Below are 18,257 nucleotides of genomic sequence, written 5' to 3'. Positions count from 1 at the left end.
ATAGTGTAGTGACATGTTTATTCTGTTCTTCATGTTTTTTATCCATCTCTTTGTCCCAATAGTGGATGGCAATTGGTCCGAGTGGTCTTCATGGGAGGAATGCTCTCGTACCTGCGGTCAGGGTAACAGGACTAGGGTGCGGACTTGTAGTAATCCTTCTGCCCAGCATGGGGGCAGAGCCTGTGAGGGCAAAGCAGTAGAAGCCATCATGTGTAGTATAAGGCCGTGCCCAGGTGAGTGGAGGAACATACCTTCCCCTGCTTGTGCATGAACATATCTGTTCATATCTTTATCAGTCTGACTGGCTTCCTATCTGTCAGTGGCGGGGAACTGGGGTGCCTGGTTGCCTTGGAGCCCTTGTAGTGAAACGTGTGGCAAAGGGATGCAGACTAGGCTCAGACTCTGCAACAACCCTCCACCCTCATTTGAAGGGCCGTCGTGTGAAGGACCTGACACACAGACGCAAGTGTGCAGTGAGAGGAACTGCCCTGGTAAGCATGGTTATAGACATTTGTTAATTAATGAACAATCAAATCCAGGTTTAAGAAGCACTGGTTTATCTTTTTTTCCCTCTTCAACAGTGGATGGCAAGTGGTCGTCCTGGGTTAGTTGGGGGGCATGTAGTGTTTCTTGTGGAGGCGGTACAAGGCAAAGGACACGTATCTGTGCAAGCCCCGCCCCCCAGCATGGGGGACGGCAGTGTGAGGGAAATGACATCCACATTGATTTCTGCAACAATGAACCCTGTCCCAGTGAGTAAACATATTTCATATATGTAAACACACAGTTATGTTGGTGTAATAAAGGAAGTAGTAAATACAAATAACATCTATTCATAGTTCATGGTAACTGGGGCCCATGGAACAGCTGGGGCAGTTGTAGCAGAACCTGCAACGGTGGTCAAATGCGCCGCTACAGAACATGTGACAATCCTCGACCAGCAAATGGAGGCAGAGCTTGTACTGGATCAGATTCGCAAATCCAGAAGTGCAACTCAGCCAACTGTCCTGGTATAGCACAGACATAGTCACGTGATCCTTCAGAAATCATTCTAATATGCTGATTTGCTGCTCAAGAAATGTTTCTTATTATCATCAATGTTGGAAACAGTTGTTCTGCTTAATATTTTTGTGGGAAGTGTGATACATTGATTATTTCATAAATAGAATATTTAAAAAGAACAGCATTTATTTGAAACAATATGAAAGTGTTTACTGTCACTTTTGACCAATTTAATGCATCTTTGCTGAAAAAAATGTAAGTCCTCCAAAAACTCTTACTGATCCCAAACTTTTGAATGGTGTTTTGAATGCACAAACACCCAAACTCTATAGTTCCTATACATTAATAAATATGCAGGAAATGCTACATAAATTTTACGTTACTATTGACATGATTATTTGATTAGAACTTTTTTTAATACATTTTTACTGTAACTGATTACACACCTTTCTGTGCTCTGTGCGTGTTTGTGTAAAGTTGATGGTAAGTGGGGTTCATGGGAGTCCTGGGGTGAATGTTCAGCATCCTGTGGAGGTGGAGAACGGACACGTGTCAGACTTTGTAACAGTCCATCACCCAGCAACAATGGCCGCCCCTGCCCAGGAGACTCAACACAGTTATCAAGATGTAATATACAGCCATGTCCAGGTACATTTACAGTTCACTCCAGAATTAAAATTTCCTGATAATTTACTCATCCCATGTCATCCAAAATGTTCATGTCTTTCTTTCTTCATTCAAAAAGAAATTAAGGTTTATGATATAGTGGACTTCAATGGTGCCCAACGGGTTGAAGGTCCAAATTGCAGTTTCAGTGCAGCTTCAAAGGGCTCTACACGACCCCAGCCGAGGAATAGTTTTTTCTTAAAAAAACTAACAGTGTGTGACCTTTCCAACATGATTACATAATCTACAAAGTCAAGCTAGTACAAGATGAGCATTATTTTCTTTTAGAAAATGACTGATTGTTTCACTACATAAACCCTTATTCCTTGGCTGGGATCATGTAGAACCCTTTGAAGCTTCATTAAAACAGCAATTTGGACCTTCAACCCGCTGATCCCCATTGAAGTCCACTATATGGAGAAAAATCCTGGAATGTTTTCCTCAAAAACCTAAATCCTTTTTCAGCCGATGAACATCTTGGATGACATGGGTGTGTGTAAATTGTCGGACTGTCTGAACTTTTCCTCTTTTTTTCTCTCTAAGGTGGCCCTCAGAAAGCAAGGGGAAGTATCATCGGGAATATTAATGATGTGGAGTTTGGCATTGCCATCCTCAATGCCACCATCTCCAGCAGTCCCACTGGAGGGAGAGTTATACAGGCCACCATCACTAACATACCCAGGAGTCTTGGTCAGTCTCTGCTACAGAGTTTTTGTTATGAGCAGCAATGCATCATATTTACTATTCCAAAATGTTATAAATATACTGTACAGTATTAGACAGTATATTAATTATTTTGTTATGTGGCAATAATCCTGTAGTTCTAAGAACTAGAAATAAAACCTTAATTTGAGTCTGTGCTTGTATATGTTCTGCTAAATCATGCAGGCCCTGCTATGAGGAAGCTAATCTCCATCCTGAACCCCATATACTGGACCACAGCACAGGAGCTGGGCGAAGCTATCAACGGTTACACTCTCACAGATGGCATCTTTAAACGTGAGACTCAGGTGGAGTTTGCCACAGGTATGAGGAATCACCTTGAAGTTTAGCGATCCTTAAGAACTTTTCCTCAAAGTTTTCTTCATCTAATTTGTGTTTTGTTGACTATAGGAGAAATTCTCAGAATGACCCATGTGGCACGGGGGCTGGACTCAGATGGAGCACTTCTGCTGGACATTGTAGTAAATGGACACATCTTACAACTGCCATCCAATGCAGACATCAGTCTTAAGGTAGAACCTCCATCACTAAATTCATCGCCGGTTATTTCTTTCTGTACTTGAAAAGATTATGCTACACGATATAAACTTTATCACATTCAAATTTCCTTTTTAAACTCCAGGATTACACTGAAGACTACATCCAGACTGGTCCTGGTCAGCTGTATGCTCTTTCCACACGTATGTTCAGTATAGACAGGGTGAGCGTGCCTTACTCCTGGAATCATACCATCACATACAGACCCTCCAAAGGAAAGATGCCTTATCTGGTGCAGACTCTCCATGCCTCGGCTATCAGTGCTCTGTACCGTCCACTAGAAGAGATGCTGGAGTTTGCCATCCATGCCACTATTGCTAAAGGTACAATACACATGCACTATGCATTTTAGTTTTTGTTTTATTATTATTTTTTTATTTAATTTGACTTATTTTATTTTATTTTTTAACAGCATCTGATTAGGCTGGTATTGGAAGATATCACAATCTATTTTTCAAAAAAAAAAAAAAACTTTTATTAAATTTAATGCAAACTTCATTTGCATCCTGAAACATCATAATTGTTTATTCAGTTCAAACTGATATATTTAATAGTTCATATGAGTTTTAAAAACTTTCTCTCTCCAATTACAATGCATTTTCATCCCCAGGAGAGCGCAGTAATCAGTGTCCCAGTGGTTTTCAACTGGATCCTAGTGGCCCATATTGTTCAGGTACAGTCAGATCATATTTATTGCTTTTACTGTGATACAGCTTATAGTATTTGTTTGTGAATATACAAAGAGTTTTACTGATGAGATTCTGTTTGTGTCTTTTTTTTCTGATGAAGATGAGAACGAGTGTGCGGAGGGAAACCCCTGCTCACATGCCTGCCACAATGCTATAGGCACATACTACTGTTCCTGTCCCAGAGGACTCACTATTTCAGCTGATGGTCGAACATGCCAGGGTATGACCGTTTAAAAAGTTTACCTGTGAATAGCAGTGTATGATTTGTTATTTTTGTAATCTCAACTGAGCAACTGTTTTTATTAATGTTTACTCTAGATATTGACGAGTGTTCATTGGGTGGTCACATGTGCCATGATGGACAAGACTGTGAGAACACCATTGGTTCCTATCGCTGTGTCATGCGCTGTGGGCGGGGCTTTAGGAGGACAGCAGATGGGCTGAGCTGCTCAGGTGCACAGTTTTCCCTAGTTTTATAAGTTTATGTTTGTATGTTGTTAACACAAATTATGATATTTTTGATAAAAGCCAAGAGCTTTCTGACCCTGCATAGACAAGAACGGTACTCTTGCTGCTTGCAGCTCTATTTATCATTATCTTCTTATCTAGCATACATTTGAATTGCATTAATTTTGCTTTTGCAGATGTGAATGAGTGTCAGGAATCCAGCCCCTGCCATCAGCACTGTCTAAACACCATTGGCAGCTTCCGCTGTGCTTGTGAGCCAGGGTACCAACTCAGGAATCGGCGCTGTATTGGTACGTTTAAAACCTGTTACGTGGCATACGACTCAGTCTTACTGGGTCTGTAAAACTATGCAACTCTGCAACTAAAGTGCTGTGTGATTCTCCTCAGACATAAACGAATGCAAACAGAGAGTGTGTCGCTCAGATCAGCAGTGTAAAAACACACGTGGCGGATACACTTGCATTGACCTCTGCCCTACTGGCATGACCAAAGGAGGCAATGGCACATGCATAGGTATGTAATGTAATTATGTTGCTTATTTATTTATTGTTACATAATTGAATTATGATCAAAGATTAATCCATTTTTATTCTGCTTATAGACATTGACGAATGTCATGACGGCACACATCAGTGCAGGTATAATCAGATCTGTGAAAACACAAGAGGTAGCTACCACTGCACCTGTCCGAGGGGGTACCGCTCTCAGGGCGTGGGTCGCCCTTGCCTTGGTACGTAATCGAATTCCTCCATACCTAACTCCTAATCCTCTCCCAACATCCCAGGCTGCTCTCCTGCCAAACAACAACCTGCATCCCTGCCTTCATTTTCATCTCCTTCACTCTTTCGCTTCATTTCTGTGAAACAACCCTCACCAAAACAGCTTTCACAACCTGTTTCACCTCTTTCCACACAGCTTGCTTATGTTGCCACAGTGCTTGTAAACTAACCAACATATAACCCTAAGAAACAAAGAAGTCAGTCGCTGACAGCAAATCGAGGATCCAAGTCTTTTTGAGCTGCAACAGATGTAATTGTCATAAAGTGTTGCAAGTTATTGATACAAGTGGCACGAGTTTTGCAGTATTGCACCGGTAAGTAGCTTCACTCTTACAGCAAGGCCAGCACGAATATGTCCTTCCTCTATCTGTGTTTTCAGTCTTACCCTTCAACCTTCTGCTTTGGACTCTCCCCTGAAGTGCTTTTGCTTTGCATTTTTTGAATGTCCTCTAGTGACATTCATTTGGGATTAAAAGTGCCGTTTTGGCATTTAGAATTTTTCCCATTGAGTTTCAGTACTGATAGGGAATCACTGAGTAAACTAAATTTAATTTATTAATAGAAATTATGCTCCTTGTGAGAAATCATTAAATACACTCAATGTTTTACAACAAAAATACAATATGTATTTTTGTATTAAAAACATGCTTTTGAGGGATAGCTACTCACGTCCAGTATTTTTCTCATCCCCTTCTTCTTATTTTCTCCTTTTGATCTATTTCCATTTTAACTCTATTTCCTTGATATTCCCTGTTTGCTTCCCCTATTTCTCTTTCTCTGTGTTGGCCTTGCTGTGAGAGCAGATATAAACGAGTGCGAGCTGGTACCGGTGCCCTGTGCCTATCAGTGCGTGAACAGCCCTGGCAGCTACAAGTGCCTCTGCCCACCGGGGCTCCAACTGCTGGGTGATGGCAAGTCCTGTGCCGGACTAGAGCGCTTGCCCAGCTATGAGAGTTTCTCATATGGATATAGAACATCCCAGTCCTCTTCTGATCGGAGCTCCTACCAGCAGCGCTACCATAGCCTGACTTCCCAGAGTTTCCACTCATATGTCCCCGTCGGGGGGACGTCACATGGCCAACAGACCAAACAATGCCCAGTCACGCAGTCGTAGGGATACTAATTCCTGCCCCCCTGGTTTTATGGCAAATAATGGCCAGTGTTTAGGTAACTACAAGAGCGACTGTTGAGCTGTAGAATTTGGGTTTCATTTCATATGCAAGGTCAGATGTATATGTATACAGTATTCTTTCTCTTAAAAGATCAGAGTATTGAAAACGCTGCTATTACACTGATAAACTAAGAGATTATAAAGTATGCAATGTTTTTGTAATATTATGTGGAAATAGTGCCAGAAAAAATTCAGGAAGATTTTTTTTAAGCAGGGCGAGGGGATTGGACACTGTGGAGCCCCCAATGGGACATAGCCATTCATAGAAAACATGTGAGATGTGAAAAAATAATGTTTCACATAAGTTTTCACATTTGTGTTCTCCTGAGATGCTTTGATTCGCTTACAAAGAATACAAAAGTTTGTCTGAGCAAATGCAAAGTTTCTTGAACTTTTGAGCAAACAAACTTTCTTAGGGAAACACAAAAGCTTTGCAAGTGAACACAACATTTTTTCCATTTCCATTAACTCACCTTTAGGGGCTCCATAGAACACAGAAAAAGGAATATAGTAAACGGTAAAATATAGAATATACACTACCAGTCAAAAGTTTTTGAACAGTAAGATTTTTAGTGTTTTTTAAAGAAGTGTCTTCTGCTCACCAAGCATGCATTTATTTGATCCAAAGTACAGCAAAAACAGTACAATCTTGAAATATTTTTACTATTAAAAATAACTGTTTTCTATTTTAATATATTTTGAAATGTAATTTGTTCCTGTGATTACCAAGCTAAATATTTAGCATTATTACTCCGGTCACATGATCCTTCAGAAATCATTCCAATATTCTGATTTGCCGCTCAAAAACATTTATTTTGTTGTGTTAAAAACAGCCAAGTACAATTTTTCAGGTTTCTTTGATGAATAAAAAATACTGAAATAGAAATCTTTTGTAACATTATTAATGTCTTTATCATCACTTTTAATCAATTTAAAGCATCCTTGCTAAATAAAAGTATTAATTTCTATATTAATTAATTTCTATATGGCTAAATAAAAGTATACTCTTTTGAATACTACAGTGTATAATGTTACAAAAGCTTTTTATTTCAGATAAATGCTGATCGTTAGATCTTTCTGTTCATCAAAGAATCCTGAAAAAAATGTTCTCAACTGTTTTAAATATTGATAATAATGAAACATGTTTCTTGAACAGCAAATCAGCAAATAAATTACATTTTAACATATATTCAAATAGAAAGCAGTTATTTTAAATAGTATATTTATTAAAATATATTATAAAAATATAAATATTTCAAAATATTACTGCTTTTCCTGTATTTTGGATCAAATATATGCAGGCTTGGTGAGCAGAAGAGACTGATTTGAAAAACATTAAACATTAACAGTCTTACTGTTCAAAAACTTTTGACTGGTAGTGTAGTAAATTTAATTTAATAATTTAAACCATTTAGACAAAAAGAGTAATAAATTGGTGCATGTAAATTGGCTGTCGTCCTGATTGATGTTTCATTTTAAAAGTTATTTTATAGTATATACTAATTTCGTAATGTCAGTATGTTTAATGTCCTGTTAATCACATCAGTAGACAAGGACACACAAATGGCACCATTTCCAAATAATAATGAATTACTTACTACCTGTCTTGTGTTTTTAGATATTAATGAGTGTGAACAGAGGGATACATGTCAACATGAATGTATGAACACACCAGGGAGCCATAGGTGTTTGTGTCCCAGCGGTTATCGCCTTATGACCAACGGCAAAACCTGCCAAGGTAAGAAAATTAAGACATTCAATAATTGATTTAGAAAAAAATATCTAACTATACTAAGTTTGAAGAGTTAGTTCACTCAAAAAAATAAAAATTCTGTCATTAATTACTCACTTTCATTATGTTCCAAACCCAAAAGACCTTAGTTTATCTTCGGAACACTAATTAATAGTGTCATTCCAAACCCGTAAGACCTTTGTTCATCTTTCAGAACACAAATTAAGATATTTTTGATGAAATCTGAGAGCTTTCAAACCCAACTGACACGTTCAAGGCCCAGAAATGTAGTAAAGACATGATTAAAATAATCCACGCACGTCGAAGACAGAAAGCTCTCAGATTTCATCAAAAATATCTTAATTTGTGTTCTGAAAGATGAACAAAGGTCTTACGGGTTTGGAATGACATGAGGGTGAGACAGAATTTTCATTTTTGGGTGATTTAACCCTTTAAGAGGTTTGTGTGTTGCTCACTTTTGGTCTGTGTATAAATAGACATAGATGAATGCCTGGAGCAGAACATTCAGTGTGGTGCGAACAGGATGTGTTTCAATATGAGAGGGAGTTACCAGTGCATCGACACACCTTGCCCTCCCAACTATCAGAGAGATCCAGCTACAGGGTGAGACTGCCACTCTTTGCAATTATTTTCTTTTACTTAGTTGATAGTTATAATAAAGCAAGTTCTGCCTTTCCATCCAGGTTCTGCCTGAAGAATTGTCCGCCCAATGATCTGGAGTGCGCCCTGAGCCCGTATGCACTGGAGTACAAACTGCTGTCCCTGCCCTTTGGCATCGCCGCCAATCAGGACCTGATCCGGCTCGTTGCCTACACCCAGGATGGAGTCGTCCACCCACGTACTTCCTTCTTAGTAGTCGATGAGGACACGACTCTGCCCTTCGCCCTCCGGGACGAAAACCTCAAGGGTGTTCTGTTCACCACCCGGCCACTGCGCGAACCTCACACGTACCGCATGAAGGTGCGAGCCCTGTCTTACAGCGCCGATGGAGGCATAGAGTACCAGACCACCTTTATTGTCTACATCGCTGTCTCAGCTTATCCCTACTGAGCACTTTACTACGTCTAACAGCCTATGAAGAGAGGGAATGATCAGAGGTTGCGCTAAACGAAAGAAATCCGTCATTTGATGAGTTTTGAAAACATGCTTTCTGTCATTTTGACAAATCAAAAAAATAAGAAATCTAGTTTCAGAAATTTTCCTACACTATATTGCGACATTAAGGGTTTCTAAACTGGATTAGGGAAGAAAACAAAGTTTTAAAGCAAATTATGGAAGCAAAAGGCCAAAAAGGAAAACTAAAGAAGCTTTTGGCACAGAAGTTCCTGTAATATTGGTGTTTTCTCAAAAAAGATGTTTCATCCGTAGCTATAATTTACTGACGGATAAAAATAGAGCGTGACGGAAAATGTACAGTCCATCTGGATAAAATCTTTTATAGCGCAGCCTCTGAGAACAGTGCAGTTTTTGTACATGTGTGACTGAGACATATTGGTCTTTGTGTGAGAGTGTGTATGTGTGAGTGCAGATCCGCCACTTGAAGAGATTCTCACAGGTCACATAGACATGTAAAAGGCCTTTTAGGCTGGAAGAGCTGAGTTGCGGAGTTCTGCAGACAGACAGCGCTGCTTTCCGAGGTTCAGACTTCATGTGAAACCAGTTGTAAGACCACTGGCAGGTTAGTGGTTTGGCCGTAAGAATCCTTCAGCAGAATGTACAGCAGGACTATGGGTGGTGTAATAGACTACATTTGCATATATGTCTACCTATTAACTTATTGGGAATTGCTTGAATATATGAAAGAAACTCAATTCCCTCCATTGCTTTCTATGAAATGAGATGGGGAAGGTTTGTTTGGTTTAAATGTTGTGCTTTTTGACATGATGAGGTTTGGGTTTGAGCCACATCTGCGGAAAATGAAAAGGACGTCCACCTCAGGTAAGCACTACCGTTACTCTAGAAGAGAGTAATTGTCGATCAGTAATTATGCACATAATAGCAATGTCTCATTATCATTACAGGTTCATACACATTTGGAGTATTTTTTTGTAACTGTGTCAGTAATCAAGGTGTATTCTATTTTAATGATATGTATATAAGTGTTTGGGTTTTTTATTTGTAATACTATGTTGTATTCTCTTTTTTTAAAAAAGCAATAAATTGTACGATCCATTTGTTATGATACATTCACTTCAGAGCTGCATACACTACTGTTGAAAAGTTTGGGGTCAGTAAGTGTTTTTTTTTTTTTTGAAAGTGAAGGTAAAAAAATTTAAGATTTTTAGAAGATACAAAAGATCTATATTTTTAGCTTTTACTTTTAAAAAAATATTAAGCACAACATTAATTATAATAACAAATGTTTCTTGAGCACCAAATCTGCGTATTAGAATGATTTCTGAAGGATCATGTGACACTGAAGACAGGAGAAATGATGCTAAAAATTTAGCTTTGACATCACAGGAATAAATTACATTTTAAAATATATTAAATTAGAAAATGGTTATTTTAAATTGTAATCATATTTCAAAATTTTGCAGTTTTTACTGTTTTTCTGATCACATAAATGCAGCCTTACTGAGCATTAGAAACTAATTAAAAAATAAATAAATAACTAAAAATCTTACCAACCCCACATTTTTTAGTGGTTGTGTATATTGGAAGTAAATGTTGTAGGTTAAACAAATACTATTTCACTGACAATATCAGTGATCAGAGAAAATAATTTTGGCCCAACATTTGTAAAAACAAAGTAACCAAACCAAAGTTGGAATCTTTACTGCAACATTTTTACAGTAGATGCTGTGAATAGAGATTTTACCATAATATTCCTACATATACAGTGGAGATCAAAATTGGAGGACAATCTAAAAATACTTAATTTTTTTCTGAAATATTGTTAATCTTCATAATTTGAAGGAATATTAGTTGTAGGTATAGCACTGTTCTACTAACATGTTTGACAAAATATCCAAGGAATTTCAACAGAAACCTTTATTTTGTGGAAAACAGTGATCAAAAATAAAGAACAGTAACCACTGCAGCACGAAAGATTATATCTTGGAGAGTTACAGCTGTCAGAAATTAATAGGAAGTGTAGAGGCCCTTTCTTTAAATGACTTCAGCACATCTGCAGCTGCAGGACAACACTAGTTCCTCACACTGCGCTGGTGTGATCTTGGTCCACTCTTCTTTCACTCTCTTCCATAGTTTGGTAACTGTAGTGGGTTTCTTAGCCATAACTTTTCCAGAGAATTTTCCAGAGATTTTCAGTTGGGTTTAGATCAGGACTCTGGCCTGGTAATTTCCTTATTTCAACGTTCTTAGCTTCAGGAAGCTGCTTTAACTGTTTGCAGTATGATATGGGCATTGTCTTGCATGAAAATTGCAGGCTAATTGGGAGATGCTTGCAAGGAAGGAACTGTTGAATGTTGTTGAAGGAGGTTCTGATAAACGTTTGCAATCACCCTGCCATGTAGCTGTACAAGAGGCCCAACTCCAGCTGCAGAAAACGTTCCTCAAGCCGTGACACTTCCTCCTCCACCTTTCACTGACTTCTTTACGCACTTGGGTTTCAGTCTTTTCTCAGTTTGATGCCGAAACAAAATGTTTCCCTCCAGACCCAAATCAATTAAACTTGCTGTCCTCACTAAAGTGTACTTTGGATCAGTTCTCCTCTCTCCACACAACATGCTCCTCAGCAAAAGTGAGCTTAGCTAAGCTACAGAGTACACCTTCAGTCTGAGTTCTCTTAAAGAAGTTCTCTTCCAGAACAAAAATGTACAGATAATGTACTCACCCCCTTGTCATCCTAGACATTTATGTCTTTCTTTCTTCAGTCGTGAAGAAATTGTGCTTTTTGAGGAAAACATTTCAGGATTTTTCTCCATATATTGGACTGATATGGTGCCGTGAGTTTGAACTTCCAAAATGCAGTTTAAATGCAGCTTCAGAAGGCTCTAAAAGAAGGCACAGAGTTCACGCAGAGCTAGACAAGATGACCATTTGAGGTTAAAAAGTATATAAATGCGTTGGCACCAATAGCCTCGTGGTTAGTGTGCTGACATACAGCACAACGGCGCTCACGGCGACACACATTTAAAACTCGCAGGCACTATAGAAGTCCACTATGGGGAACATTCCTAAAATGTTTTCTTTAAAAAACATAATTTCTTTTCTGAGATCTTCACCCTGTTCAGTACTAAACTGGGAAGCAATTCCAGCTGCAGTGTTGAACCGATTCCCCATTGAGAGTCTCCGCTTTAACTTGTCTTCTTATGTATTTGTCTTTCATGGATGACCAGTCTTTTTAGGGGACTTGAACGAATTAGTGTCATTGTAAACCTGCAATATTCGAGAAATCGCAAATTTGGAATGACCAAATTCTCTAGAAAGTGGCTGAAAGGGTCATCCCTTTGGCCTTCAACTGAACAATCCCCTGTCGCAGGATTTCAGTCACCTTAGAGCAGCCCACCATCTTGCAATCTCAGTTAAAAATTGGAGGAATGCTGCCAGTTAAATATGGTTTGTCAAATAATTAAGAAAATTAGCAGCAGGTGCCAGATTAGAGAAGTCCACTTCCAAAACAAAGATTCACATGTAATGTACTCACCCCCTTGTCATCCAAGATGTTCATGTCTTACTTTCTTCACTCGTGAAGAAATTGTTTTTTGAGGAAAACATTTAAGCATTTTTCTCCATACAATGGACTGATATGGTGCAGCTTCAAACAATCCCAAATGCGGTTGAAAACGATCCCAGCTGAGAAAGAAGAGTCTTATCTAATGTAACGATTGGTTATTTTAATAAAAAGAATACAATTTATATACTTTTTAATGCCAAATGCTGGTCTTGTCTTACTCTGCCTGGACTGCAAAGTGAACATGCAAAGAAGATCAAACACCCTTAACAAAAAAGGTAAAACAGCGATGTAGAACGATTTTGAAGTTGAGGGAGAACATGAGATGGGAGTTTTTGACATACCCTAACTGTCATGAACCGGAAAAAAACAGTGCAAGCAGAGTAAGACAAGACGAGCATTTGGCATTAAAAAGTATATAAATTGTATTCTTTTTATTAAAATAAAAAAATTTATAAAATAGTTTATTTATAAATATGTTTGAACATTGAAACACTGCCGTTCTACTCCTGTTAGGTTAACTTCACATAGGACTAGGCAGTGACTTTAAAATTCAGGAAGTTATAGGTTGTTCTCTAATTTTGATGTCCACTGTATATATTCAAAATATAAAACTCAAGTCCTTGAGTATATTTAACATTTTTTATTCAATCACAAAAGCACAAACATAAAAAAGGAATATTTTGTAAGGCAGTCATTATACCGGTTTGGTTTATTGAGTGTTTGCACTTTGTCTTTCTGTATTACTGCATTGTAGAGGCAGATCCCTGTAATCAGACGATACGTCTCAGATCAGACTGGATCAGTAATGATCTGCTTTGAGGCAGTATTCAACATGATTGGCTTAAAAACGCCTCCTGACGCAGACTGGATACAGACATATGCATTCTGACACACACACATAGTAACAATGGTCCACGGCAATAAGTGCTTTGGAATGCTGATACACAGATACGTTAAGACAAGACATTAATACTTAATAACAGCATTAGTGAAAGTCACGATTAGTGAGATGGCTCCATCTGCCAAGAAAATCAAACAGATGTTGCAGATGATGCATAAGATCGGCATTGTAACTTCATGTCTTCATAGGAGTATTTAAGCTAATGCGCTTTGGTTATGAAAAATTAAATACGACTGGCGATTTAGAACAAATGAGAAGGGATCAGCGATGGGAAGGTTTAATGCACCGGTGAGTATTATTCATAATCCGACAGCCACTGTGGAAAGAGACGTAGTGCCAGTAAGACACACCGACCAATCTGTGACTGTGACTGTTCATTTTAAGCCATTCACACACATGCAGACTAAAATAACAGGTTACATTTCTCTCAAAGAAGATTGCGCAAGTAAATTACTATTAATAATAAAAAGGTTATAATAAACGTAAGCAAGATTTTATAAAACTCTTAACAAGTCTCTTGTATTCAGATTGCTGAATACAATACAGAAGAGTGTAGAAAAGTATTCCTGAGAGAAGCTACTGTAAATCTAGCATACGACTGATGGCACGGTTATGCGTTTTTTGACTATGTGAGTGAAGAGTGATATAACAAGAGGGTAAAACGCATTGAAATCGGATGAAAGGTCCTCTTCGGTACCCTGTGGAAAGTCATCGCTTTGTTCTGAGTGTCTCAGCAGGATTTCCCGCTGCTGGGTTGTGTTTTTCTGTGCGATATGTTTACCCGCTGCAGTTTACACTGTTTTCCTAGCTGTTAAGACCCTCACGATGCAGCCCACTCCACCTGCAGAGAGAGCCTGAGGACAATACAAAGCAAACAGAGCAAGATATAAACTACTGACATATTTTAGGAGCACTAAACACTTATTTTGCTATGAGAACAATGGTTTTAAGCCTACCTTTTCATGCCACTGCAGCAGGACAGCGCTGCTGTTCTCGGACGGCCTTTCGAAGCCCTTGTAGATGTATTTCATGAGGAGATCAACTCCATTCTTATCCAGAGACTGAACGCCCTTCTCAATGTCAGTACTCTTGAAAGAGCTGAGCACCTTAAGCACCAGACCCTCAGCACGATCCTACAAAAAACAATCCAAAATGTCAAAATCCAAGTATGGTGCATTAAAGCAGCTATATGTACACTGCCATTCAAAAGTTTTGGATACAGATTTTTGTACTGTTTTTCGTACGTCTTTTCTGCTCATCAAGGCTGTGTTTATTTAATTAAAAACACAGAAAAAACAGTAATATTGTGAAATATTATTGCGATTTAAAAGAGTGTTGTTCTATTTTAATATATTTTAAAATTAAATTTATTCCTGTAATGCAAAGCTGAATTTTCAGCATCATTACTCCAGTCTTCAGTGTCAAATGATCCATCAGAAATCATTCTAATATGCTGATTTATTTATTCTACTGTGCTGCTTAATATTTTTTGGAACCTCTGATACTTTTTTTTTTCAGGAATCTTTGATAAATAAAATTTTAATTAGAACAGCATTTATTTAAAATAGAAATCTTGTTTTAACTATATACACTACTGTTTAAAGTTTTGGATCAGTAAATTTTTTCTTTGACTGTTAAAAAAATAAACACTTTTATTCAGCAAGGATGTGTTAAATTGATAAAAGTGATAGTAAAAACTTATATTGTTAGAGTAGATTTGTATTTTGAATAAATGCTGTTATTTTGAACTTTTTATTCATCAAAGAATCCTGAAAAAAGTATCATAGGTTCCAAAAAAAAAAAATTAAGCAGCACAACTGTTTCCAACATTAGAATAATTTCTGAAGACTAGAGTAATGGCTGATAAAAAATTCATGCTTGCATCACAGAAATAAAAATTTTGAAGTATATTAAAATAGAGTTATTTTAAATTGCAATAATATTTCAATTTTTTTTCTGTATTACTGATCAAATAAATGGAACTTTGAAGAGCATAAGAGATTTCTTTAAAAACATTAAAAAACGCAGTGCGTGTGTATTTGTTGTTTGCCGTAAAGCTTTAATATTAATAACATTTTAAAATAAGTAAAATGTCATTAAAAAAATGTATTATTCGTAATTTTAAAAAAGTATTTTAATGCAACCTTTTCTATACAATTTTATATCCAAAATGATGAAAAAAGGTGATTATCTTCTGTATCTGATCAGAGGAAAATTATTTTTCCTTTCAGGAAAAAAGGTGGCATGACTTACCTTGACGTTCTGATTCTTTGTGTTGATTGGTGGATTTTTTAATACTGCCTGCAGGGCACCCATGAGGTTCCCTTTGAAGAGTGGAGTTAAGAAAAACACTTACACAATTTAAATCTATAAATTAAACAATTAGACTATTAAAATATGTGCATGCTGTACTTCAGAAAAAAATATTACAAGGCGACCACAGGAAAAAAAAACAAAAAAACATTAGAAACAGGAAATAAAACCCTGGGTACTCCAAAACTGACATATAAGGACATGAATTCAACTTCCTTATACTAAATATTGCAACAGTTTCAAATGATAGAAGAACCTCATATTTATAACCACCACACAGTGTGAACATAATATGTTGTAGTTAACATAACTAGCATTTTTTAAGAAACCGTTTTGTTAAAAAGAATGTCTGGAATGTTAAGACAGGCCTGGACATTTCACAGATCTAAAATGAGCTAATGCATGTCCATAATGCAGCAAGATTACGTTTAAGTTTCTTGAACTATTCTCGCTTCACTTATAAACTATAAAAACTGATCTACAGACCGCGCTATCAAAACTCACTGTTAATAAATGGATGGGTGTCTGTCTAGTAAAATAAATGCAAATGTGTAGAATAGCGCATAGAATAGTCCGTGTGGAGTCTCTGATGTACAGAAATCTGCAGGCCAGCTGGTGTATCAGGCAACTCATGAATTATGAACAAATCAGTGCATATAATGTTGACGTAACACAAATAAAATCGTCTTTCCTTCTTCTGTTAATAAGCACTTTCTGCTTTAATTATTTACGCACACTTTTTCAAATAAAATATTTAATTAGCCGTATATGTCATAATTACCCACTCAAGTACTTTATACGCGAAAATTATTAATATGAGCTGGTGCCACTGAAAAAAAACATGACTATTTCATATCATGCACACGTTGGCTGGTGAATAAAGAAGGATATTGTCTGATGAGAGAATCCACCTCTGCCTCATCTGGACCCAGCTGGTTTTCTCCTCCCTCTTCTTCGTCCACAAACTTGTTCTCGTCGTATTCATCCACATCCACTTTACGGAAACGATCGGACACCGTATTCTTTGACATGATGAAGGCTATTTATTCCCCGTCTGATGTTCAGCTGAACGCTATGTTTTGCATGAACACAATCTAACAGTTCTCTACGCTAAACCAGCCTGGCGACTCCTGCAGCCTACTGTCTGGTAGTCAGTGGTGGACACCATCACTTCCGCATTAGCGCGCCCTCTATCGGGAACAACGTAAACTGAAACGCTCCGATTCCTAATCCAGTGATTCTCAACCACTAGAGGACCTCAGCCAAACATCCATTGGGTTTGCGAGACGATTTAAAGGATTAGTTAAAGGATACTTTACTCACCCATATGTCATCCAAGATGTCCATGTCGTTCTTTCTTCAGTCAAAAAGAAATTAAGGTTTTTGAGGAAAACATTTTCTTCATATAATGGACTTAAATGGGGATAAGGGTCTTATCTAGCGAAACGATAAGTCATTTTCTAAAAAAATGTACATTTATATACTTTTTAACCGCAAATGCTGACATTAAATTAAGATCTGCTCATGTTGCACCGTAATTCTTTTTAAGCGTTTTTACAGTGTTGCGCATTATAACCAATTACACACGACTCTGTTGAGCTTAGGAATGAAATAGCCAATCAGAAGCGTTCAGGTGAGTCGTTGAAATTCATCAGTTTTTTTGATTGCGCGGAACTCTTGAATTCTCTCATGATATAAACAACAAAACGCAGATGTACAGTGTTAGTAAGAGATTAATTTAACAGCGTAGACAGCTTCAGTGATTATAACGATTTTTAAATTATGCTTAAACTCGCGATAGATCAGTGATAATGTAGCTTTCTGTATATAATTTATTCGTTGTTTGAATAACCGTTGAAACGAAACGTTAAAATTACCTATTTCCAATGTTTTTATTAAATTGTAACCACGTTAAATGTAAATTCAGTCTTATTAAAAATATTTTATCACCCTATATGACACCCATGTCTGGTTCTTCCTAAAAGCACGAGTTTATGATGTTTGTAAATCTGCCTTTAGACTTACCCTGGGGTTGACGCGCATGCGCATCGCAGAGCTAATGCAAAAGGAGCATTAGTGGTTAAAAAGTATATTCATTTACATTTTTTTAGAAAATGACTGATCGTATCGCTACATAAGACCCTTATTCCTCGGTTTTGAAGCTTTCCTTTGAAGCTGCACTGAAACTACAATTTTGACCTTCAACCCGCTGATCCCCATTAGATGAAGTTCTGGAATGTTTTCCTTAAAAATCTAAACTACATCAACATCTTGGATAAGTAAATTATCAGGACATTTTTATTCTAAAAGTGATCCTTTAAAATAGTTTAAAGTAAGTTATAATTAAATTAATTACTACAAAATCAAAATGTTCAAGATGTAAATTAAATGTCAATATTAGTTTAATTTGCTCCACAAACATCTGATATTTTTTAAAAACATTTCTTGAATAACTAATTTAATTGTGGTTGACACTTTTCACTTTTCGTTATAAACACCGAGGGGCCTTTTAAGCTTAAAAAATATAATGTATCTATATAATATCACTTAATAAGTGTATAAAAGTCGGTTTGCCTCAAAGGGTTGTGGCTAGAAGAGAAACAGCTCCGCCGG

The 18,257-nt window shown here is 37.3% G+C and overlaps 2 protein-coding genes across 2 annotated transcripts in view; one reads left to right on the top strand and one right to left on the bottom strand.

The window, feature by feature from the left end:
• The window catches only part of hmcn1 (hemicentin 1), a 93,296-nt gene extending 83,340 nt beyond the window's left edge, over positions 1-9,956 (top strand). The window contains 20 exon segments of the mRNA XM_051138888.1: positions 63-233; positions 321-491; positions 582-752; positions 840-1,010; positions 1,480-1,650; positions 2,212-2,358; positions 2,557-2,694; positions 2,782-2,903; positions 3,014-3,251; positions 3,539-3,601; positions 3,718-3,837; positions 3,936-4,070; positions 4,262-4,375; positions 4,473-4,598; positions 4,687-4,815; positions 5,668-5,918; positions 5,920-6,031; positions 7,654-7,773; positions 8,265-8,391; positions 8,472-9,956. Coding sequence (XP_050994845.1) covers positions 63-233; positions 321-491; positions 582-752; positions 840-1,010; positions 1,480-1,650; positions 2,212-2,358; positions 2,557-2,694; positions 2,782-2,903; positions 3,014-3,251; positions 3,539-3,601; positions 3,718-3,837; positions 3,936-4,070; positions 4,262-4,375; positions 4,473-4,598; positions 4,687-4,815; positions 5,668-5,918; positions 5,920-6,031; positions 7,654-7,773; positions 8,265-8,391; positions 8,472-8,838 — 3,164 coding nt within the window. The 3' untranslated portion in view covers positions 8,839-9,956.
• Positions 9,957-13,055: 3,099 nt separating this feature from the next.
• Positions 13,056-16,825, bottom strand: arpc5b (actin related protein 2/3 complex, subunit 5B). Its single transcript, XM_051092121.1, has 4 exons — positions 16,537-16,825; positions 15,585-15,658; positions 14,288-14,464; positions 13,056-14,185 (listed from the first exon to the last, which is right to left on the bottom strand). Exons 1-4 carry the CDS (start codon positions 16,673-16,675, stop codon positions 14,123-14,125), a joined length of 453 nt encoding a protein of 150 aa, XP_050948078.1. The 5' UTR covers positions 16,676-16,825; the 3' UTR covers positions 13,056-14,122.
• Positions 16,826-18,257: the final 1,432 nt, after the last annotated feature.

The sequence above is a fragment of the Labeo rohita genome, chromosome 20 (assembly GCF_022985175.1).
Source record: "Labeo rohita strain BAU-BD-2019 chromosome 20, IGBB_LRoh.1.0, whole genome shotgun sequence".
Taxonomy (NCBI): Eukaryota; Metazoa; Chordata; class Actinopteri; order Cypriniformes; family Cyprinidae; genus Labeo; species Labeo rohita.
Note: the sequence above shows the minus strand (reverse complement) of the source record. Positions and strands in the feature narration are given on the sequence as shown.

What these genes read in the sequence shown, in the direction of transcription:
- arpc5b (XM_051092121.1), bottom strand. Translation starts at nt 16,675, where the DNA reads ATGTCAAAGAATACGGTGTCCGATCGTTTCCGTAAAGTGGATGTGGAT. An exon ending in GGTGGATTCTCTCATCAGAC is followed by an intron (nt 15,659 to 16,536) that starts AATATCCTTCTT and finishes CTCCACTCTTCA; the next exon opens with AAGGGAACCTCATGGGTGCC. An exon ending in CAAAGAATCAGAACGTCAAG is followed by an intron (nt 14,465 to 15,584) that starts GTAAGTCATGCC and finishes TGTTTTTTGTAG; the next exon opens with GATCGTGCTGAGGGTCTGGT.